The sequence below is a fragment of the Hippoglossus stenolepis genome, chromosome 13 (assembly GCF_022539355.2).
Source record: "Hippoglossus stenolepis isolate QCI-W04-F060 chromosome 13, HSTE1.2, whole genome shotgun sequence".
Taxonomy (NCBI): domain Eukaryota; kingdom Metazoa; phylum Chordata; class Actinopteri; order Pleuronectiformes; family Pleuronectidae; genus Hippoglossus; species Hippoglossus stenolepis.
The window spans coordinates 11,263,127-11,287,480 of NC_061495.1; the positions used below are offsets into that span (position 1 = coordinate 11,263,127).

General features: G+C 43.3%; 2 protein-coding genes across 4 annotated transcripts in view; both read left to right on the top strand.

Annotated features, from left to right (window-relative positions):
* The window catches only part of myo10l3 (myosin X, like 3), a 56,965-nt gene extending 39,052 nt beyond the window's left edge, over nucleotides 1–17,913 (top strand). Inside the window, exons 20-41 of one of the 2 annotated variants that reach the window (XM_035174442.2) lie at nucleotides 1,542–1,666; nucleotides 1,924–2,041; nucleotides 4,991–5,097; nucleotides 7,099–7,509; nucleotides 7,601–7,631; nucleotides 7,739–8,575; nucleotides 9,400–9,523; nucleotides 9,803–10,046; nucleotides 10,145–10,240; nucleotides 10,425–10,518; nucleotides 10,966–11,021; nucleotides 11,117–11,259; nucleotides 11,482–11,676; nucleotides 11,819–11,976; nucleotides 12,371–12,494; nucleotides 13,117–13,414; nucleotides 13,501–13,708; nucleotides 13,820–13,956; nucleotides 14,711–14,834; nucleotides 14,927–15,382; nucleotides 15,706–15,897; nucleotides 16,283–17,913. In XM_035174442.2, the coding sequence (XP_035030333.1) occupies nucleotides 1,542–1,666; nucleotides 1,924–2,041; nucleotides 4,991–5,097; nucleotides 7,099–7,509; nucleotides 7,601–7,631; nucleotides 7,739–8,575; nucleotides 9,400–9,523; nucleotides 9,803–10,046; nucleotides 10,145–10,240; nucleotides 10,425–10,518; nucleotides 10,966–11,021; nucleotides 11,117–11,259; nucleotides 11,482–11,676; nucleotides 11,819–11,976; nucleotides 12,371–12,494; nucleotides 13,117–13,414; nucleotides 13,501–13,708; nucleotides 13,820–13,956; nucleotides 14,711–14,834; nucleotides 14,927–15,382; nucleotides 15,706–15,897; nucleotides 16,283–16,387 (4,383 nt within the window). In that variant the 3' untranslated portion in view covers nucleotides 16,388–17,913. The remainder of the gene's footprint in view (nucleotides 1–1,541; nucleotides 1,667–1,923; nucleotides 2,042–4,990; nucleotides 5,098–7,098; nucleotides 7,510–7,600; nucleotides 7,632–7,738; nucleotides 8,576–9,399; nucleotides 9,524–9,802; nucleotides 10,047–10,144; nucleotides 10,241–10,424; nucleotides 10,519–10,965; nucleotides 11,022–11,116; nucleotides 11,260–11,481; nucleotides 11,677–11,818; nucleotides 11,977–12,370; nucleotides 12,495–13,116; nucleotides 13,415–13,500; nucleotides 13,709–13,819; nucleotides 13,957–14,710; nucleotides 14,835–14,926; nucleotides 15,383–15,705; nucleotides 15,898–16,282) is intronic. The other variant, XM_035174443.2, reaches the window with a different exon arrangement.
* Nucleotides 17,914–18,568: 655 nt separating this feature from the next.
* pttg1ipb (PTTG1 interacting protein b) lies at nucleotides 18,569–23,532 on the top strand. 2 transcript variants are annotated; one of them, XM_035174446.1, is made up of 8 exons: nucleotides 18,569–18,677; nucleotides 19,386–19,685; nucleotides 20,115–20,170; nucleotides 20,261–20,369; nucleotides 20,911–21,016; nucleotides 21,385–21,437; nucleotides 21,819–21,865; nucleotides 22,849–23,532. In XM_035174446.1, exons 2-7 carry the CDS (start codon nucleotides 19,589–19,591, stop codon nucleotides 21,836–21,838), a joined length of 441 nt encoding a protein of 146 aa, XP_035030337.1. In that variant the 5' UTR covers nucleotides 18,569–18,677; nucleotides 19,386–19,588; the 3' UTR covers nucleotides 21,839–21,865; nucleotides 22,849–23,532. The 2 variants fall into 2 exon arrangements, with proteins under 2 accessions (XP_035030337.1, XP_035030336.1); XM_035174445.1 differs by having other exon boundaries at nucleotides 18,573–18,677; nucleotides 21,385–21,450.
* Nucleotides 23,533–24,354: the final 822 nt, after the last annotated feature.

Here is a 24,354-nt window from a genome sequence, read left to right on the forward strand (position 1 = left end):
GTTTTCTTCACTAATAAACTATCGCTCCGCTGCTTTGGTGCAAAGACTCACATTATGCAAAGTCAAATAAAAAACGGGCTGTGTACCAGCACATTCCTGCCACTTAAGCGCCTTTACCAAAGGTCAGAGGTCACCGCTGGCTGCTGCGGAGGCTCGGCTGATGCTCCGCTGATCTGGCTGCACCGGTGGAATGTCGAGATAAGAGACCCTAAGTCGGACATTGATTTACGAGGCCTCTCTTCCACCGCTCCTCTCAAAATCACAGATTCTATGCTCATTCTTGACATGGAATTATTTTGACTTTTGTATAATCAGTTTTTTTTTAACCGGCTGCTCAGAGTTGTTAGTTACTTATTAATGCACACAGTGAGGTGATTGTCCTCGTCTCTCTGCACCTCGCCACCTCGCCACCCACTCCTAATGCGTCATTCCACACCCTCTCGCTCACTTATTAGCATGGAAGCGGCGCTGTCGCCCTCTCGGCCTCCTTGCACCCCCCCTCCTCTCGTCTGTCCCCTGCTCTCATTGGCTCTGCCTCACATTGTCACCTGTCTTCGTCAGGTCGTGATGGAACAAGCCGTGCCTCTGTTAATCCTGCAGAATGACAGGATTGCATGCACGGTTCTCTGACATGATTCCACGAGTGCAAACACACACACATTTACATGCAATGTATTTGTGTGATGTGCATGCACCGGTTCTCCTTGGAGTAAATGTTACTGAGGGAAGGGTCAGCTTGACTTCACCCCACAAGTCGACGTGCCGCACCTCTTTCAGCTGCATAAGTCCTCATCTGAAGAGCAGAGTTTGATTATGAACACGAACACATGCAAAGTGCCTTTGTATGCAAGTGTGTCTGTTTCCATGCATAGTGGCATTAGCCTGTTATTAGATTGACACTTTGGGGAATGCTGTGGTCCTGTTCGGGGCTTATCCAGCACCGTGTGCCCTTCGTGTGGACCCTCTGAGCGATCAGGCAGCCTGCCCAGTGTGGAGGTGCATGGCGGCAGACATCACAGATCCTCTATAATAAGCCGACCCGGGGATCATTGGTGAAACAGACCCTGTGGACAATGCATCTGATTATTCTAGAATGAAAAGGCCGTCCTGTTTGGAGAGGTCTTGCTCAACACCGTTCAGGTTTCTCCGTGTTGGCTCGTGTGTGTTTTCTTTGCAGTAACCTGACTGTTACTGTAAAATGATAGCACTCACCATGGTAATTAACTTTTTAGTTCAAGTTTAACTTGACTCAGCAGAAAGAACATTTGAATAGGTGTGTGGGCTCAACAGTGTAGGGTTATGTTTACCTGCTGTGGTTCGGTGTCTCATATCCTCCACTAACACACATACTGAGGCAGATTAGGTTTAGGGAACACAAACATCCAAAACATCAATTGTCCTGAACAGGTTCTCTGGGGAGGTCAACCTCCAGTGCACAGCTAATGCAGAAAGAAATGAATAATAAGGTAAACATAGGTGTTTTATCCAATATGTTTTATTGTCTCCAGCTCTCATGTTATTTTGTTGTCTGTCATCTCCAGAAGGCCAACCAGTTTGACCCCGACATCGTCCTTAACCAGTTGAGATACTCTGGGATGCTGGAAACTGTGAAGATCCGCAGGGCTGGGTTCCCTGTCCGCAGAACCTTTATGGACTTTTACAGCAGGTAACAAGATATATAAATACACAGAAAATGACAATTCAAGAAAGATAAAGTTTCTAGTCACATGTAAGTTAACACAGGGTCAACGGTAAAATGTAGTGTTGGACAAGGGGGAAAGGTCAGCTCAGCAATGCAATTAGAGCAAGAAGAATAGAAAGGCCGGAAATGAACCCACGGCAGCTGCAGGAGGATTCGAGCGTGCAGGATCCGATTTCTGCTATATTTTATGTGTGTGTGTGTGTGTGTGTTTGTTTCCACAGGTACAAGATGATGATGATGAAGAGCAAAATCCACTCAGATGATGAGAAGCAGTGCTGCTCAGAGCTTCTCATGCTCCACGACAAATCCAAGAAAGAGTGGCAGCTGGGGAAGTCAAAGGTGAAGCACACACACACTGATGTGGATACAAGTTCATATACGCATATGTGCACAAAAGCTCTCCTGCTTGCATACAGACAGAATACAGTGTGTATTTTTCATAATACATTCTTGCATAAAATATATGCAATTTTCACAATACGGCTGCATACATGCACGACTGCACAGCAGTGAGCACACAAACACAAACTCAGAGTGCACTACACACATGCCCGAGCATGTTTTTGTCACTTTGAAGGACATTGCATTGACTTACATTCGTGCCATGAATAATTACAGTAACCGTAACCACTACCCCGACCCAGCCCCACCCTGAACCTTAACCTAACACTCAGCTTTATTCCAAACATGAATCAAGAACTTTTACCCTTGAGATTTAATGTTTTACTTTGTGCTCGACGGCCTTTTATCTGGAAGTATTATGAGTCCTGCGACTGTGTGAACGGATGTTTGTCCCCACTGTGTGTTTAATAAATGTACAAAAGCACACACGCTCAGACAGGATAGACTTGCAGGCTTCAAGCAGAAAACAACACAGATGAAAAGTCCTAGGGATCAGGTGAAATGTCTGTGTATGTTTTCCTGTACTATGGACTCTCCTCTATCTTTAAGCTTATTTTCTAAAACAAGACAGATATAAAATACACACAAATTCATAAAGATGCATTTGTCTGAAGAAAATCTTTGGAGCGGATTGTTTCAGTTTTGTTCCCACTGGTTCAGATTCTTTCTCAGGAATCAAGCTGCCGTCATTCCCAAGCTGTTAATTTGTGCCACAGTGTGGACGGCCCCCACTCTGACTCATGTCTCAAGGATTTCTCTGGCCGGTTGTGGTCAATCTTCTGCTCTCCCATTGGCGACCACAGAGTTACATGGCTACTCCTAAAAACCCTGACACCAACAACTGTTCCTGTAATTGTAACCCAGCGCGGGGGCTTACAGTAATCCTGAGGCAGCGTTACTGTAGCTGGAAGAGTGTTAGCCTCCTGACACTCGCCGGGTTGTTGATTTAATAAACTGAACTCCCGGCGAGGGTCTACAGGGATGAGACGTTGCAGCTGAGTGAACTTGAAAGCAACATCTTGAGTGTTCATCTTAGAAATGTAATTATCACATCATGATCTCCCATCTGTGGTAATTCAGCTGTCAGGGATGCTTATCTCTTTTTCTCTCTTTATTTCAAACAATTATCATCTCCCACACATCTCTGCGCTCTCCGCGGACGATTTACCTTTAAGGCTTCCTTTGATCTGGACAGAAAAAACCTCGGATTTGCTTCGACTCAGCAGAATTGCTCTCCACAAAGCAGAAAGAGGGGATATATAAATAAAAGCGTCTCTTTTTTATGGCCTTTCTTCGAAATCAGCTTAATCCACATTTATCCCACGTGACTTCCTGCTCTAAGTTGTGGTTCCTCCGAGGCTGTAAAAACCACCGAGACGTTTCAGATTTGTTGGTTCCCGTTTGGACAGTTTTTGTTGTAATTCCCCTGTTTGGGTTTGCAAACTATGAACAGTGTCAGCTGCTCCCATGGCAGAGTGAAATATAAACGTCCGGTTTGATGTGAACCATGTGTTGGTTCCTAATAAGTATATGGTGCATAACCACTAATATGCACATGCCTATGTATATTACATTTCTCACACATGCAGACAGTGTACATCTTTGGTGTCACTGTCTTTTACTGACTTATAGAGAAATAATTTCTCCTCTGTGTGGGTAAAACTTAATTTTGCTTTCAGGGACCCCTGTTCCTCCACTTTACAGAGTATAGATTGTATATTGTGGATTAAAAGAGAAGGAGCAAAGAGGCTCGTGTGTGAGTCATTCTGTGCGTGTGTGTTTGATGGCAGCACAATATTTTTGGTCTCAGGGAAATGCAGCGTGGGTTGTGTTGTGAAAGGGGCTGAGAGACAGAAAGGGTCTAAATTTCCTTTTTCGAGAAACAATCTGTGTGTAATTATAAGTGTGGAGAGGAAGTGTGTGTGCTCAGAATTGGGGGCTTGGGTCATGTTGCAAGGATGGAGTGTGTGTGCGTTTGCGTGTGTGTGTGTGTCCCATTTGTTTTACAGACGTGGGAAGGATGTGGATGGAGAGGAAGCTTCCTTCTCACAGACTTTACAGAGGCAGGCCGGGCTGCAGCTGTGGGACCCTTTGATTAGTGGAACATCTGGGACACGAACACACACACACACACAACACCCCCCCACCCCTCACTTATACTTCTGCTAGCATGGTCAGACAGATCAAATCCGATTATCTCTTGTAATATCATGTCACTACTGTCTGTCCATGTCTTCCGAGCGTTTCGGTTCAGGAGGACTTGTGAGCTGCCGTGCGTCTCTCAGAGATAGTGCTAACTTAGAATAAAGTCTCCTGGAGGAAGGGAAGGGTTAACAAAACTCTTCCTCCTTCCTTCATAAGAGCAAGGAGGGGTGTGGCTTGTTATCTGGACACCAGCCACCATCCCTCCCCCTCATCCCTCCATCCCTCCTCTCCCTGCCTCTCCCCTCCCTCTCGGTGCCTTTTCTGCCTTTGCACGTCAGTCGGGCTACCAACACAGCAGCAGTAGCAGCAGCAGCAGTAGGGAGACGCTCAGGAAAGGACGCCCCCAACACAATGAGGCTCTGCAATAGCGGCTTTAGCAGCAACACTGCAGTCCCAGTGCCAGTGTGCCCATCTGCTCTGCTCCGCAGCCCTGGAGGGCGTCTATAGCCTGCGAAGCCTCAGCTGCACCACAGCCTCCTTTGCATTGGGCACAGGGTGCTGCCAACAGACAACAGGGGGGCCCTCACATCTCTGCAGGCCCTCTTTTAGAACTCCCTTACCAAGAAGAGGAACTAACCCATCCTGTCTCCTTCCACTCCTTCCTTCCCCATCCTCATCCCCCCTCTCACTCTGTGTCCCTGTCCCTGCTCGTCGGCCGTGGCGTTGCCCCTCGTCCCGCAGGTGTTTTTGAAGGAGGCCCTGGAGCAAAGGCTGGAGAAGGAGAGGGAAGAGGTGCGGCGCAGGGCTGGCATGGTGATCCGCGCCCACATCCTCAGCTATGTGGCAAGGTGAGTGGTGGGGTGTGGAGGAGGGGCGGAGGGGCGGAGGGGCAGCGACAGTTGTCCCTGTTTGTTTTGTAATTGAGGTGTTTAGCCTGTGTGTATGTTTGGACAGGGGGTGTAATGTGCATATGTGCATACCTTTGCGTGTGTGTTTACCTTTTTGTAAGTGTGTTATGTAGCATTATACACAGTGTTGTTCCACAGATTCTATAGTAGTTTGAGTTGTACAGTTATTACTAAAAATGTGTCTCACTCATGGTTCTGTTCCATCTTGCTGATTCACCAGTGGGTCTGTCATTATAAACTGATGCTGTGCAGCCAGACAATGTTCAGATCAGCAGAAAGTCTTTTGTTTTACTTCTCACGGAGATCATAATGTTTCCAGACAGATTTTTAGACTTGTGTGGCACATCATAAACTTTGGATGTGAAATAATCACTTTTATTCACTTTACGAACCATGTTTCAGTCCTTAGACTCTCAACAGGTAAAATCCTGAGGTAATATTCAATATCTGAAGATTCCTGGAACAAAACATTGATAAAGTGAATACAGAGTTCGACAGGGGGGGGTTCACACTGGAGAAATGTGTATAAAAAGTTGAATCTCAAGACATCTGGAATATTTCCACATAATGTAACAGGGCAGCCACAAAAAAAATACAGCTTTGGAATGGAATTTTTGCATAAATGTTTAATAGCCAATGCTGGAAGAAGTATTCAGATTTACTCATGGTGCAGTAATAATAATGATTCATATCACTGCTGCATTAATATGTATTTTGCATTTTACTGCTGCAGATTTTTGTGTAGATTTTGTGTTTTTCTCAACACATCAAAGAACAGTTCATCCTTTAGTTTATCACAAACACTCAGAATTAAGGACTCGGTCACACATACAGTATGTTAACAAAGCAGCGGCAAACCTTCGCCCCCCCATTCACTTCCAATCTGTGCGATTGAATAAAACATTCACTTCCTGTGGCGTGGCAAATTGTAGCGTGGCTTCCTGTGGAGTTCAACTTTGGTGAACTTTGACCCGCGATGTTCACTCCACATTTGCGTACGTGTGACTGTAGTGGAGTAAAAAGTACAATATTTCCTGCTGAGATGTAGTAAAATACAATTACCTCAAATGTGTACAGTACTCGAGTAAATGTACTTTAAACCACTGTTAATAGCTTGACAGTGAGGAGAGTATTAAAAAGGGTGGGTGTGGGATTAAAACGCTTCATGTACTTTCTTTACACTACTCTTGCAAAGTGAGTCCTAATAGTATTAATTACTCAGAACACTATCTGCAGTACAGTAGATGTAAGTTTTACTCCTCCTTTCCACTTCACCTGACAGACAGCACATCCATCACTGCTGCGGTTTTAGAAAAATCTGCATATGCAGAAGCCCCCTAGGTATGTAATGTAGCCGTGCTCCGCCTGCGTGCTGCCATATAGCAAGTCGCATACAGTCCTCTGAAAGGCTCCGCTGGGAGAGTATAATGGGGCTGATGACAGTGTTCAGGTTGTGGCTTCTCTTCCCTTGAGAGCCACTCGTACTAACTCAGGAAGTTCCCTAAAGACACAAGTGAAGCCTTTGTGTTATTATATGTAACGTTATCTCAGCTCGGAGCCTGTCCTGAGACCAGTCAGAGGCTGCGGAGCGATTACTGCGGAGACCAGGCCGGGGCCAAGGGTCAGAGAGTCAGAGCATTGTGTGTGGTCCGCTTGCAAGTCATGGTTGTGTTTATATGTTTGAATGCACGTGCAGTGTGTGGGTGAATGGGCTTAGTCACAGGCCCAACACGACAGCCCACATCTCCACAAAAGAACAGCACAAGCTCATCACACACTAAATATCGCACAGTCTATAATGTACAGGCTTTCTTAAAAATTGTTAACCTGTGTCAGGAAGAGATTATGTGGAACAGTGCAACCTCACAGATGTGTTGGATTAATAACGGGACCTGGTTATATACTGGATACAAATGTATGTGTTTTGATTTCCCTCACCAGGAAACAATACAAAAAGGTTCTGTCCAGCGTCGTCACCATCCAGAAGAACTACCGCGCCCACTTCTGGAGACGCGTCTTCCTGCGCCTGCGCGTGGCCACCCTCATCCTGCAGAAGCACCAGAGAGGCCGGCGTGCCCGATCGCTCTGTTGCCAGCTCAGGGAGGAGAATCAGAAGCGGGAGGAAGAGGAGAGGAGGAGGAGGAGGGAAGAAGAAGAGGAGGAGAGAAGGCGAGTAGAGGAGGAGCAGAACAGGAGGATGGAGGAGGAGAGGCGAAGGAGGGAGGAGGAGGAGAAACAGAGGCTGATGGACGAGGAGATGAGGAGGAGGGCGGAGGAGGAGTCAGTAAGGAAGGAGGAGATGAGACTGAAGGAGGAAGAGCAGAAAATGGCAGCCTCAGAAGATAAGAAAAGGTAGAGTGGTATGATAAAAGTGCCAATGTTAATACCAGATGACTCGGATCATCCCTGAATATGCATTCATGTATTCTTTTTTTGTTTTTAGGAACTCACTGGTCAATGGTGCTTGTCAGAAGGTAATTTATTTTCCATAACCATGATGACATAAGTGTCAAATAACGGATTGAAATGACAAAAACCATGAGATGTGAATGTGGGAGCATAAAACTTTCCTTGTCCTCAGAAGGAGCTGTCCCAGACTCTGTCCAACAACCACACCTCTGAGGAGGAGAGCCGTCAGATGGAGGAGATCCTGCGGCTGGAGCGGGAGATCGAGCGTCTGCAGAAGCAGCAGGAGGACGGCGTGTCCCTCCTCGGAGACGTCTCTCACGAGGAGCTGCGCCAGATGAGGGACGCAGAGATCTTCAGACTGGAGAAGGAAGCTTCCCGTGTCGCCACGGAGTTCCTGGATCTGCTGGACTTCGGGGGTCTGGAGCCGTCCCTCTCGAGCGAGGAGAACCTCCACGACCCGACTGAGTCCACCGCCCCTCTGGCTGAGGAGGAGGTGGACGAGGGTTTCCACGCCGAGGACGAGTGCATCCCTCTGCCTGACTTCCCTCCCCCGGCTGCAGTTCCTCTGGACAAAGAAGTATTCCAAAGCATCCCCCCTCCTCCGCCTGACTTTGCAGAGGGACTACTGGTCTCCTCCTCATCCACCTCCTCTCCTGCACTGGGGAAGCTCTCCCAAATCCCCACCAATGGACTGACTCATGCCCCTGTTCTCGCAGACTCCCAAACCCCCGACTCTCCACGTCCTCCTCCTCTTCCAGTAGTCACTAACGGAGATAGGGGGCCGTGCCAGAGCGCCAGCAAGGGGTCAAACTTTGAGCCTGTGGGTGAGGAGACGTCCCACACAAACCTGCCGGACACAGAGTCGGACTACGACCAGGAGGAGTTTGAGGAGGCTCATGGTAGCTCGGGTGCTAGCATAAACGACGGCCATATCACAGATGAGGAGGTGCTGCGGCAATCCTCCTGCACCCAGAACAGCCTGGACTCCTTCAGAGGCAGCTCGGACTCGGTGAGAACCTGCTGAGAGTCATTTATAGTCAATGCTATGAGTTATAATGGGAAAATGTGCATAGTTGCACTTCTTAATGATCGGATTAATCATTTGGAGCAAAGAGGTCCAGCGGATGTTATTTTTAGAGAAATTAATTGAACTTGAATAGCTGAATTTTTATCTTCTGCGTCAGATCTAACTTTAGCTGTTGTTCACACACTCACACACACACACACACACACACACACACACACACACACACACACACACACACGTCACACACACCTGGATTTCCTCTGGGTATGTAGTTCTGACACGTTGCCTCTGCACAGACGGTGCTGAGCTGAATATCTCAAGATTCATGCTGCAGAAGTGCGAGTCTGAATCCTCTTAACGTATCAACAGACTGAGCTCGTGTTAGAAAAACAGAGAAACACTGTTGCTGCTTATTTGTTTTGGCTTCTGCTGGTGAACGTGTTCCCAGAAACTGCAAGTGAAGCAGAGAGCTCCGACGCAACACTGACAGATCAGCAAAATGTCAAAGGGGAGTGTGTGGGTGTATAAACAGGTTTTATGGCTTTTTTGATTAACAAATTGCGACAACCACGTCAGAGAAGTTTTGGAGAATGATTTAAGCTGCAAAAATGAAACCATTGACTTCCTGTAGTATTCAGAAAATACAAAAACTTACTAACTGCAGACGTTAAATATGTTTAAAGTGCTGCTCATATAAATCGCTCTTAAAAATCACTTGTTCATTACAGTGTTTGGATCATTTTGACTGTAAATAACGTTCTAATGTCAGACCTCTCTCCTGATAAACGCCGGTGTTTGCGTTTCAGTTCATCGACAGCGACGAGGAGAACGACGGCTACGTGGACACGGACGAGGAGGTTTCCAATGGGAGAATGAATATGCTGAATGGCACCGGGCCTCCGTACTTCCATGGCTACCTCTACATGAAGAGTAAGTGGCTTTACCAAATCACTGCCCAGCAGGCATGCACATGATTCGTGCACAGATGAACACAGCAGTTATGCCTTTCAGGCTCTCTTATGTTTCTGGCTTGCGTGGTGTCGTTATTGTTGTTCTAGTGCTTGTATTGTGTTATATCACTTTTGTTGCATGTATGTAGGATCCATGTATATGTGGGCAAATGGCTGTGTACATGTGTATGGGAGGTGTTCAATTTCACGAAAGTATTTTCTTCTTCCCTCTGCTCTCTGCATCTTTATCACTTTTCAGGTGGTCTCATGATCCCGTGGCGCCGCCGCTGGTGCGTGCTCAAGGACGAGACCTTCATGTGGTTCCGGGCCAAGCAGGACTCCCTCAAGTCCGGCTGGCTTTACAAGAAGGGAGGAGGGATGTCCACCTTGTCTCGGCGCAACTGGAAGATGCGCTGGTTTGTTCTGCGGGAGTCGAAGCTCATGTACTTTGAGAACGACAGCGAAGAGAAGCTGAAAGGGACCATCGACGTCCGCAGCACCAAGTAAGACCCTGTTCTCAGCCACTGGGGTTAAACACCATCTTCTCTTTGTCTGTAAGTGCTGTTTCTCAAGAGGTATGGTTCACTCTGCTTCTCTGTAGGGAGATCGTGGACAATCATGAGAAGGAAAATGCACTGAATATTGTGACTGAGGACAGAACCTACCACATCTATGCAGAGTCGCCAGAAGATGCCAGGTATGACACATCCATATATTGTATATCATCTAACTGTGGCTTGTCCTTGCCTTCCTCCTTCTCTATAAGTAATGTGTGGAAACAAAGTTCCCCCTTGTGGTTGCCAGTGGAAGTTCACGGTGTAATTTTCAATTACATGTTTGGTAAACTTGTTCCTTCTGAACTCCCTCTGACCCCCGTCCAGCGGTTGGTTCAGCGTGCTGAGTCGGGTCCACAGCGCCAGTCCAGAGCAGCTCATGGAAATGAACCACGAACAAGCCAACCCAAAGAATGCAGTGGTTAGTGCCGTCTTACCTCTCTGCTGCCGGGGCCCCAGCCTCTGATCCGCTTTTCACTCGATGGAGCTTGAAACTGAATTGGCTGAAGTATGATGGGCCAGATTTATGCTGATAAAGCAGAATGAACACACTGGTGTGTCATTGTTCAGTTTTTTTAAAGATTACATTGGTTAAAAGCATCCACAGATGTAGAAATTACATGAGCCAGATGAAGAGGTGTTCAATAAGGTAGCCTGTCTCTATCCTGACAATAAACAGCATTATTTATTCAATCACATTCTTACACCTTGTTTTAATCAGCTAGGCACATGCGACAGTGACGTTTAAGCTCATTTAGTCCATTTTAAATCATGGAAATGTAATGCAACTTTCTAAATCTTTCATTCCACTGCAATGATACTCATAATCACACAATGTCAAGTATTCACCTCGTTCTCCTCTGTCCAGGGCACACTAGATGTGGGCTTGATTGATTCCGTTTGTGCATCAGACAACCCTGACAGGTGAGGAAACCTAACCCATGTCTGATTAAAAACATTTGAACTACAGTACAGAGTGTATGTGATGGAGCAACATGTGTGATGTGTCCTGTTTCCAGACCAAACTCGTTTGTGATCATCACGGCCAACCGGGTGATCCACTGCAACACAGACACGCCTGAGGAGATGCACCACTGGATCGGGCTGCTGCAGAAATCTAAAGGAGACTCCAAGGTCGACGGACAGGAGTTCTTAGTCAGAGGTCAGTCAGCAGACACAGATTCATTTACATTTTAGAGTGAGGGCCCTCACCCCAATGTTCCAGAAATGTTCCCCTTTTGTGAAAGCGTCTGATCCGGACAATCTCCTGCTGCGTTCTTCGTATGTGAAAGGCACACTCCGGATATTGTCCAGACTCGACTTTCATGTCTAGAGACAGGTTAAGAAAACTCTTAATGTGGAAATCCTTTGTTCATCCTCACAGGCTGGTTGCATAAAGAGATGAGGTCCGGGGCTAAGAGCTCGTCTCTGAAGCTGAAGAAGCGCTGGTTTGTTCTCACCACTAACTCTCTGGACTATTATAAGTCCTCAGAGCGCACCGCCGCCAAACTGGGAACTCTGGTCCTCAACAGTCTCTGCTCGGTGATGCAGCCTGATGAGAAGGTCTTCAAGGACACCGGTCAGTTCCCAGTCAACGCTGCTCGACCTATGAAAAATATAGTTAATCTGAAGAGCTATGTTATATTTATTGTCATTTATCAGCTTTTTACTACAGGTCGTTCCTATGTCAACTCTAATTACCTTTTGTCTTTTTCTCTTAGGTTACTGGAATATAATCATCCACGGGCGTAAGCACTCTTACCGCCTTTACACCAAATTGCTGAATGAAGCCATGCGGTGGACGAATGCCATACAGGGAGCAATAGACAGCAAAGTTCCCATTGAAACCCCAACACAGCAACTCATCAGGGACATCAAGGTACCGGAACATTCACCCGACTGTCCTCTTGTTTTGATCCGTGTGACATTCAACTCACTTCTGTGTCACGACATTGGGCTGATAATGTTTTGTTTATTCTGCGTAACATTAACATTAATGATATTGTAACTCAAATTCTTTCCAGTCATGCAAACCTGTGGCAGGGACGCACACTGTAGTAAAGTGAGGTACATGGACTCACTACATGTGTGCTGTGAAGTCTTAAGCTTTGCCTGTTTCAAAACATCCTGTTTTCCTGAGCTGTTACTGCCAAACGTTCATGACTGATATTGTTTCCCTGTTATTTTTCTAATCTGCCGTCATCGAACAAACAGATTTCCAGCTTTTTTATCAATGCTCTACGTTACACTGACCCAGTTTTCTGTCTTTTTAGGAGAGCAGTTTAAATGTGGAGGCAGTGGAGCAGACATACTGGAGGAACCCCATCCTGAGATACACCCAGCATCCTTTGCACTCTCCTCTTCTACCTCTGCCCTATGGAGACGTCAGTGTCCACTGTAAGTGCTCTGGCCTGCAGCTGCTGCTGCTTGATTTCTGTTGGTTCTGATGGTTTGCTTCTTGGGGGAAACCAGAACATAAATGCTGGAACATGCACCTTTATACATACCTTTTTATTTTAGTTCGTGAAATTCTTATTTGTTCTTCATCACGTAGTGTGAATCTGCCAAAATACAGTAATACAGTAAAATTCACCAGCTGGAGAAAAGATGGGACCTTTAAAAAAATACATAAATAAATAATTAACAAAACTGGAATGGTTTATATCAAGATCTGTCCCAAACTTCAATGGGTTCATTCTTGGCCTGTGTCCGTGGAAATCCATTCAGTAGTTGTTTGCGTATTCCTGCTGACAAACAAACCATTCAACAATTAAACAAACATACAGGCGTGAAAACATAACCTCCTTGATGGATGTAATAAAAACATCAAGGGAAAAAAGGACGTTTTCAGTGTGACACACGGTGTTTGTACACTGGGTGCATTTCAATGAAACTTTAAGCAATATATTTGAAAGTTCTCAAATCCCATTTAACAAGTTATAGGTAAAGTAATTATTTGGTTTGGGGGTCGGGTTATGGTCGGTTGTTAGAAATGAACTTTACCTCTCTGTCCTCCCAGTGCAAAAGGAGAAGGGTTACACCAGCCTGCAGGACGAGGCCGTGAAGATCTTCAACTCGCTGCAGGAGATGGAGGCCGTTTCTGACCCCGTGCCAATCATCCAGGGAATCCTACAGACCTGCCAAGACTTGAAGTCGCTAAGAGATGAGGTGTACTGTCAGCTGATCAAACAGACCAATCACGTCCCGCACCCCAACAGCCTCGCCAACCGCGCCCACTGGCACCTCCTGACCTGCATGACCTGCACCTTCCTGCCCAGCCGAGGCATCTTACGCTACCTCAAGTTTCACCTCAAAAGGTACGAGCCACTCAGACCCTCACGAACGATTACAGCTGCCTGAGACTTGCAGCTCACCCTTTTTCTGTCTGTGGATATTTCTTTAGGATCAAGGAGCTGTTCCCTGGTACAGAGATTGAGAGTTTTGCCCACTTCATCGGTGAGTCCCTGAAGAAAACCAAGACCAGAGAGTTGGTTCCCTCCCAAGAGGAAATCGTGGCGCTTCTTACCAGACAGGAAATGACGACCACCGTCTACTGCCACGGAGGAGGCTCCTGCAAGATCTCCATCAACTCACACACCAGTGCGGGAGAGGTGAGCGAGCTGTAGTCCCAAACGAATACATGGCTATTTTAGATGTTGCTCTTCAGGTGGATCTTATGTCTCATGATATGATTGTTGATATCTCGCCTCTTTTGTCTTCAGGTGGTTGAGAAGCTCATCAGAGGTTTGGCCATGGAGGACAGCAGGAACATGTTTGCCCTCTTTGAGCACAACAACACCGTAGACAAAGCTGTGGAGAGCAGGGTCCTTGTGGCCGATGTTTTGGCGAAATTTGAAAGGTATGTTTTTCATGATTTTGACGTCCTGTTTACTTAAGTAAAAGTATAAAAGTAAAGGCTCTAACATGTAAGGGATAAAGGTAAAAGAGACATTTCTACCAGTTGTATCTGTGAAAGCAAACTGAGACTTGTGTCACATCAATATAGTTCAAAGACTATTGAACTTAAACCTATTTCAAATAAAATGAAAAACCAATACAATAAAAAGAAAGAAAGGTTTAAGAAAGAAAAGATTTGTGAGCATGAACATTTATCAAGGAGGAAATGAAAGTATTAAATGACATATTCTTAATTTAAATAAGGCCAGGGATAGGGAATGTTTTGTGGCTGATTCGTCCCTTTCTTCCACGTCCTTGTCACAGACATGAGCGCCCCACCTCTCCACGAGTCTCCCTCTCTTTATACGGCCTTAATATGCCCTGTTAGATAAACCACAAGGAATCGTCTTTTCTGTGTTATTGTCCATTTAGTTTGAAATCTGTCTTGATGTTGGGAAGGTCGCGCTCGAAGATGCAAAATAAAAGTAACGGATAACTCCCCTCAAATGCATAAATACGAAAGTAACAAGCCTGTTTGGAAAATGTAAGGAGTAGGAAGTACAGATATATGTGTTAGAATGTAGGGGGGCTAAGTCGACAGAAAAATAGATACTCAAGTAAAGTACTGATACCTAAAAAAATCTACTTAAGTGCTGTAGCAAAGTATTTGTACTTTGTTACTTGTGTAAGTGACACAGTTGTGATTTTCCCACCAGACTGTCTGGCAGTGAGGAAGCTGAGAACGAGGGCCAGTGGAAACTCTATTTCAAACTCTACTGCTTCCTGGATGTGGAGAGCATGCCAAGGGAAGGAGTGGAGTTTGCCTTCATGTTCGAGCAGGTGTGTTTTACTCATCATGTTACACTTTACAGAGGGTTTCTTTTCTAATCACGTGTCGCAGTTGGTGCTAATGTTGAACTTTTTTCCTTCAGGCCCATGAGAGTTTGACCAGAGGCCACTTCCCTGCCCGCGAGGAGACCCTGCAGCACCTGGCGGCTCTGCGCCTGCAGTTTCTATACGGGGACAAAGTGCGGGCCACCTGGAGCCTGGAGAACGTCTATCCCGTGGGCCGCCTGCGCAGTCGCATCCTGCAGTTCACCAAGGTGGGTGGAGCCTCGGGGTCAGGCCAGACTCTGGAGCGTCGGAGGACCAGCTTCCTGGATGGGACACTGCGTCGGGGGTTGAAGACGGGCTCGATGAAGAAGCAGCGCATGGAGGAGGAGCAGATGCTGGAGATGTGGATAAAGGAGGAGATGTCCGCCACCAGAGCCAGCATCGTGGAGAAGTGGTCTCGCCTCAAAGCTCTGGATCAGCACCAGGCCATGCTCAAATACATGACCATCATCAAAGAGTGGCCTGGATATGGATCCACACTGTTTGATGTGGAGGTAAGTTCACTCGGACCTTAATCATAACTTTCAAACCTACCCTGTTTGGTTTGGACCTTGGAATCACAGTATCAGTTTAATCCAAACCTAAATAACATGTGTAAAAGGTTCCTCTGAGGTCCGGACTAAATTTAGTTGGTGTGCAGTGTGAAAACATGGACTTTCAGACTAATTGCAGGAAATTGAGACAGAATTAAACAATGTAAGAAATTAAATGCAAATAATGGCACTGATAAAACATCGCATCTCACTGATACCCAGTCTGCAAGGCCGATCACACGTTGAATAATGCTCTTAAAATCCTTTTTTGAATGTCTCTCCAGTGCAAAGAAGGAGGCTTCCCTCATGACCTGTGGCTGAGTGTGAGCGCTGAGAACGTGTCGGTCTATAAGAAGGGGGAGCCCAAACCTCTGGAGAAGTTCCCCTATGAGCACATCATCTTCTTTGGCGCTCCACAGCCGTGCACGTACAAGATCACAGTGGATGAGCGAGAAATGTTCTTTGAAACACCACAGGTAAGAAAAAATGATGTATGTGGATATGGAGATATACAGTCTGTGTGTATGTATTATTCATCAGAGCATAGATTACAGCAGCAGACTTTATTGTTTAAGGACAGAAATGTTTCAATCCATTGTAAATTAAATTTATCAGAATGATCTAGATTCACTGATGATGACGTTCTTAACACGTGACGGACACAAAACAGAATTTTAAAAAAAACAAAGAGAATACAAATTCAAACTCTGCACAAAGTCCGGACTCCCTTGTCTTTTCCGGAGTTCATGACTGAAAATGGCTCATTTGTTTTTGTGAAAACATTCCGATTATTAGGTTATTTTACACATGAAGTTTTGTTGCACTGTTTTTTTAACGTGTGTTTCCTCGTTACATTTCCAGGTGGGAGAGATCACAAAGATCATGAAAGCCTACATAAACATGATTGTGAAGAAGCGCTGCAGTGTGAAGTCTGTGTCCAGCTATGGAACCAACTGGATCAGGTGATTGACTCCACAGGACTTGGATACAGTTTGAACACCACATCTGAACTATTACGAGCAAGAATGGACAGAAGAGAAATGAGAAGAGGAATTAAATCCCGTTTGACAAACTAAACAAACTCCAGCCGGAAAGTTTAATCTCCACAAATAACAAAAAAATGCAGATATCTTTACTGCTCGTGTGGGAGCATCTGCACCATTTGAAGCTTTATCGTCATCCTGAGTGTCGCCTCCCGTCATGCAGTCTCCAGACAATGTTACTCTCCTTACTCACACTTTTCATTTCTACCATTCTACTTGAAATGTAATTCAGGAATCTGTCGTGGATTTTATTTTCAGTTCCACCCCCAAAAATATTCAAGATGCACATTAGCAACTGAATTTAGACTTGATCTAATTTCCGTCAAGCCCACATCCCAAACTGTGTAAAAGAATGTGTTGCAGTGACAAACACACCCTGCAGCCCAGTGTAATGAATGTTCTCCTGGATGGAGATTCCCTCAGGTTAATGTGTAATGTAAAGTGTCATCCTCCCAGGGAGCTCCTCTCCCTCATCTTGCCTTATTTAAGTTTTTATTGTAGCTATTTAATCTGGATTAATTAGTTAAAGTGCAAATGTGGCCTTTCAGATAAATTTTCGAGGTGTTGCGTATCGTGGGTCGTGGAAGTTAGTGCGTCCATGGGTGTGTGTGTGTGTGTGCGACAAAAACAAGAACAAGTCAAATAAATGCAGCAAATAAACAAATTCAATGTAAATAACCACTGCATCAGTGGAGATGCAACATTTATAACCACTGCATTAGAGTATTTTCTCAAAAGGAAGCAGTACTAGAATCAGAGCAACGTTGATTTGACGTGAACTGAATTGGTTTGGGTTTGTCTCTGAAACGTTTTGTAGCTGAAACTGATGTTCGAGGAAAGCATGGTGTCATCTGTATAGTGTGTCTGTGTCTAAAAGATTGTCTTTTTTTAGTGATGTCAAAGGCCACGTGAGGGTGGAGTATTTATTTATTGAAGTGTCAGTAGACGAGAGAATAAGCTCAGAGAAGTGAACTGTGTGCTGGAAAATGTAATGATGCCGTTTTGCTTTGTCATGTGTGTGTTCAGGGACACAAGAATTCTGAAACAGACAATTGTTCATGATTTAAAATTGATTTTCCAAATTTCTAATCCTGTTTCTGACCATTTGTCAACATGATATAACCTCAGTGTGTTGCCCTGATATATTTCCTCTCCTCGGCCTCAAAACACTCGAGCTTCAGCCAATCAACCATCAGTATATGTCATGATAATATGGTCCAAACCTAATGAGCTTAGCATTTACCTCACATTGCATCACTGTCTTCCATTGCTCTCCGATCGTACTCGCATAGGCGTTCTGGTCAGCTGCCGGCGGCCACACCAGGGACTGACAATGCCACTGACGATGACTGTACTTCTGAGATTTCTGATTGTTTTGAAGTGGAAAAATCAGGAAAATGTTTTATATCAGAATTTAAAGATGCTTTAATAAATTATTGTATTTCAAAATGGCTCGTGTGTTTGTGTTTGTGTTCTGTCATGTCTTATGTCGGACCGTATAGAATTTAGATGTGTCTCCTTAACCTCAGGTGCCAAATATGAACACTTAACTACACCAATAATATAACACATATAATACTGTACCAGCAAATGCTAACTGTTAAAATCCCAATGCTGGAATTTAAGTTAGTGTCTATGTGCACGTTTATATGCAAAATACTCCATACTTTTGATACTTACTAAATACAATGATGAAAGCATTGCTACTTTGCACATACAGAGAAATCAGTATATAGTTTGATCTTAAGTCAGTTAAACTGTTTTATTCTTGAAACTTTAAGCGATGAGAAAATTACATTCACAACCATATGAAACCATATCATAATAGCTGCCTAGCATGAGCATGATGGCATGATGATGATCATAGAAGACTCATACTCTATGTCATCATAGGATGATAATTTGGAATCCACCAAAAGTATTTTCTTCTTTTGGTGGATTCCAAAGTATGACTCACCTTCTATGTCATTAATCATAGAAAATTGATGACATAGTAACCTGTGAGTTCCTATGTCATCAAAGGAACCTGTGATGACATAGAAGATGAGTCCTCTATGTCATTGAAGGAGCCTTCTTCATTTAGGAGAGCTGGATTCCAAAACACACCCACAACTCTAGCTTGATCCTGTAGAAGATATTCTAGGTCCCCAGAATCAGAGATTTCAGACTCATAATCAAGACCAAGACTTGTCTCCTCAATTTCCTCATCAACCGTAAGTCTGAAATGATTGCGACCAGCCATACTAACACTCTGGATAAAGAAAATCAAAAGCATTTTTTTTCATATTTTCAAATGCTTATCAATCAGTCTTAAGTATATACTGTTATATTTCGAGTTTTATTTTGTTGATCTAGCTATGGTCAGCTAGCCAGAAAAGAAGCTAGCTAGCTAGCCAGAAAAGAAGCTAGCTAGCTAACAGCGAGTTAGTATTGTACATATTTCTCTTTCTCACTAGTAATGGATTGTAAAATAAGACTTACTTGCACCAGATGTGCAAAAGCAGCTGTGTGAAATCAATGGTAGGTGTTCCGTAGTGAACTATAGATATATATAGGGGTAGGTATAGATATAGAGATAAATCAAGATAGATATAAAGTTATAGTTATACGGATACAGCTAATATAGATATAGATATATAAGTATACAGATAGAGATATAGAGAAAGACAGATAGATATAGAGGGATATAGATGTAGATATATATATATATATGTCTATATATAAAAGTATTAGTAAATGATCTATAAACCATTTATAAAGTCAAAATATAGAGTCACACATAGTCTTTGAAATGTTTTTTTTTTTAACATAACATCGACTTGTGTTTGTTTGAAGGGTTTTATGTTAGTTTGTAAAATACAGCATAAAGAAACAACCCCTCATTCACACATCTCCTCTCATGTATAAAACCCTGTGTTCAGTGTCCAGCTGTTTGGACCCTGCAGCTGTCGTCATCAAACCAGCGTCGGGAGCTCGTGACGTCATCGCGCTCGGCCCCACCCTCCTCCTCCTCCTCCTCCTCATCCTCCTCTGTGTCTCCAGACTTGTTGCAACAAGTCGGTCGGTCTTCCCCAAGTTCGAGACTTTCACGTCCACGCTCTCGACGCTCTCCAGCCGCTCCACGATGGCCGCAGTGTGCAGAGCTTTAGTGGCCGCCGCTGTCCTCACTCTGTTCGGCGTGTTTCTCGGCGCAGAGGCGCAGAGTCCGACTCCAGCCCCGGGTAAGTGACTTCTCCTCTCTCTGCTCTGCTGGGGCTGATGGGCTCTGCTTTGTCCAGGTCAGGAGGCTGTCACATGACTGGGGGCTAAATGGATTTTCCTGAATGTAGAAGGAACGATGAACATCTGAAGTTATTGTAAAGGCTGCACTGTTTGTGGACATGTGTTGACTTCTGCAGAAGGTCAACTTTACACTAGTGTTTCGTGTGGGAAAGTGTCAGTCTGACTGTATGTGGTTGCCTTTTCTGTTAATCATTTACCAAAGTGGGGAGAGGATAGAATTTATAGGAAGATTTGTATCAAATTTCTTATTTTATTTCCTCTTATTTCCTTCTAACTTTATTCCTATACCTGCTCAGACTTACATAATGAATGCAGGGCCTGTACCCATCCATAAAACTAGAACCCACTGTGACTCCTCTCATTTTCAGTTCCTTGTGCCATGAGATCCAACACCAGCTGTGCAGAGTGTCTGAAGAATGTCACAGTGAGTCTCCTGAAACCCAGACTTATACAAATGAGGTCCTCGGTTGTCTCTTGGTGCTCAGCACTGTATTGTTTGTTGTATCTGTTGCAGTGTTTGTGGTGTGGACCAACCCAACAATGCATCGACTACCCAGTGAGGAACCTCCTGCCCCACAGGAGCATGTGTCCTTTGGATGCTGCACGATGGGGGGTCTGCTGGGGTAAGACTTTTCATCTGGGTTCACCCTGCAAGCATTTCATATTTAGATTCTTTGTGGGACATCTTTATAATAATAAATAACAATAAAACAATTAATGAACTGTTAAAGTAATTTTAAATTTAAAAAAAAGACCAATATGCTCAAGTTACAGCTTCTGTTTATCAGGATTTGCTGCTTTTCTTTTTGCTACCTGATGGTGAAGTTTATAATTTTAAGCAATTTGAAGATTTCATACAGAGCTGCTGGAATTTGTGGATTTTTGTGGATTTTATTTTACTATTTTTGATATTTTAGAAGTCATACAATTCTAATAAATACTTGAATTAAGGATTTGCTTACTAATTACGGTGCTTCTTCAGAAGAACCATAACCAACCAATTTGAATAATAATAAATTAATATTGTGTACTGTACCAAGACCTCGGACACCCAGTTATCAAATAAAGTCTAACTGAGAAAACCTTTGTTATGTTCGTTTATTGGATCTGAACATCCCTGACTTATGGATGTTTACATTTCCTTTGCGTCTGTCTTTGATACAGTCAACTTCAAGGTTCTGATGATCAGCATGTCGGTGGTGGCTGGCGTCATCATCATCATCATCGGCATCATTTGCTGCTGCTGCTGCAGCAGATGTCAAGGAGTCGGGTAAGTATTAAGTCTCGTGAAGTGGAGGCCGCGAAATCTGGTTCAGCATAGGAGGAGGAGGAGGAGGAGGAGGAGGAGGAGGAAACACAATGGGTTGTTTTTCTGCCAGGCTCGGCTGATACCGCCGTCTCCTAAAGCCTGCCAGAATTTGTGACTGCAGTTTAACTCTGAAAATAACTTTGCTCTCTCTATGAGGACGTGGCCTCCAAAAACGAGTTAACTTAATAATGAGTGTTAAGGGGAAACTGACATATTTGGTCAGATTATTGGACTGCTTGAATTGTAAGAACACTATTTTAACTATTTAATTTTAAGTGCAATTAAAACAATGATGAATATTGATGTAGCTGCATACTTTATTATTCCAGAAGCAAGAGAGAAGATGCAACGGTGGAGCGACCAACCCGGATGAGGAATGCTGGTAAGAAACCCAGGTAAATCTGAAAAAAAACAAAAACATCATTAGATACTCAGATGTATAGCAAAAAACTTTATTAGTTTGTTACTGTCTTAACAAGAACAATCCTCAAACAGATCTCTCCAACACCACACACATTATGGATTGCCCACACATTATGAACATTTTTTAACCAGGTTTATTTATTGATGTACTTTACTTTCATTTTCATTCATCATTATCAGGTTGGCCTATGCATCATTTCAGCCTAGATTATTCCTTTTGCTAGTTTTATGCTTTTATCCTAAGTCTTTGTTTTATTGCTAACGTGTCCTTATTGATCTATTTTATTGGTCAGTGTTCCCGGTTATCTTAACAAGTTGCTTGTGTTTCTTCCCATTTCAGGAGCACAGAGATGCAGTTGAGACACGATGCAGTCAGGCCGAAATATGGTGAGACACATTCATTGTTTGTGACGTTTGAGTGGGTTAATACATGTAAATTTGAAACATCAAAGATGACTGTTTGGCAGATGCTTAGTTCACAAACAAAGTGTAAAAAAAAAAACTGTTGCAAAATGAATAAAAACAGGGTTGGGGAAAGATAAAATGAATAATAATAATAACAAGACATTTCCTGTTTCCACCAGGGGGCACTGTGATTTTAAATCATGATTTCTGTGTAGATGGCGATCTTTGAGTTGTTTATATCTCCATCTTGTTGTGATGACACTCATCTCAATTTGAAGTTGATCAGATGAAAGCCCTGGGACAAGTTCGTCAAAGTAAAAATGTGGAATATGGCCAAAATGGCCACTAAATGCAAAATGGCGGGCTTCCTGTTGCGTTTTTCATAATGCACTGAGAGACTTTTATGTTTTTCTGGTCATGATACACCTGTTTACCGATTTTGGTGAAGATGGGTCGAGGGCAAACCTAGGGGCTGCGTTCCAGGTGGCGCTGTTGAGCCATTTTGCCACCCCCATTTCCAAATACTCCAGAATACGTAAATTTTCACCACTTTGTAACTTTCTGCAAACTTTGGTAAGCTTTGAGCATGTTAAAGGCCTCAAAAAACCCCTTCTTTTGTCGGAAGAATAATAAGAATAAGAATAATCCTTTCAATTTCAATAGGGCCTCCCACCGTCAGTGCTCGGGCCCTAATAATAATAATAAAATCTGAGTAGATGAAACAAGAACCTGTTATAAAAGGTCTTTATCAACCAGAGAAAGATGTAGCATTGAAATAATAATAGCAGTAGTAGTGCCCTCTACTGGAGAAAGAATACACTGTACATACTTGATACACATGAATTCAATTTGAAAGCTAATGACTACAACGAGTTTTGTAAACCTAAAAAACAAATGAATTGCTTTTAACCCACATTTGTAACCATCAAAATAAAACTAATCTGTTCTCCATTCCTCTTTTGTAGGTCTGGCAACGGATAATCCATACTGCCAAATGGACGAGCACTAGAAGAATTACAGCAATGATTCTTTTCTTTTTTTTTTATCCTTTAAGTTGATTTTATTGATGCCAGTAACATTGAGATTCAGCATAAAAGTAGCATATAATCAACTGTGATTGTGCAGATTGATTTCAGTGATGTCACCAATTTGTTCTGAAGTCCTTTTGACTGAATGTGCACTATATTCCACACGTGGTCCGTTCACCTAATGTTTCATTTTTTTTATACTCGTCGCTTTCGGCTAATAATATTTCTTCTGTCTTCATGTTGATGTGAATGATTGTGTGAAAATCTGTTCACTTAACTTGCTATTCTCTCCACACAGGAAACTGCATGTGTTCATATGGTCCACCATCACAAGCAAACAGTATTTGCATAAAATGCAGCTGATGCTTAAGTGGCTTTTTAAACAGCAGTTTAATTTTAATTCTATTTTTCTGATCTTCATTCATGTCGAAAGCTAATCTGTTATTTTTATATGAAAGTTAATTTGTAACATGCAACACATTTTACATTATTTTGGTATAAATACCAGAATAAGATTGAGAGCTTAAATGTTTGTCCTTGATTTACATGTGAAGCATTTGATTCTTGTGCAGCTCTTGAAAACAAAATGTGACCATAAATTTCTAAATGAAATGAACAAAACTGCGTGTTTTTGTGATGATTTGCTTATAGTTTTATTTGTCATGGGAACGTTAACACAGGGTCAACATTATGAATGAAAGGTGTTGGACCAGAAGAAACAAGTCAGCTCAACAGTGCAATAATGAAATCAAAACAAAAACAAAGTAGAAAAAAGTCAAATGCAATACAATTCTCAAACTATATACATTCAGAGGTGCAGTGTAACATTCAAGGATACGAATGTAGTGACAACTGCCTGTATGGAATGTGTATGTATAATTTATTGCACATATTCCAGACGTGAGTGAGGGGGGGGAAAGTGGGGAACAGGCAGGTAAACAGATATGCACAGGATTATTGGACATGAATTGACTACGAGTTTAGAAACCTGATGGCTTAGCGATAGAAACTGTTCTTACCCTGCTCCTGTCCCGACTTTCAGATGGTTTGCGTGCTGTGGTCCTTGACCAGAAAAATTTTTTTCATTATAGATGCATGTTTATACATGGAATATTGACCCTATTTTAGACTGTGTCTGCATTTGTAAAACTGAAGGATGCAAAGAAGTCTTATTTTAACTATTTGGATCCTTAAATTGTTTAGTTTTTTAACCAATAGCAGTACAGTGGGCAAATGTGGAAACACAGAGTGGAACTTCAGGGATACAATAAGAAAAAAAAACATATATATATATATATATATAAACATTGAAAAAATATATACACAATATCAGAACAGTGGTTCAGGGCCATGATAGCAATATGGAGCATATTTGATGTATTTCCTGTATCGCAGGTAAAATGCATATAAAAGGGCTGTGAGTGAGTTTTCAGGTCTTTTAAT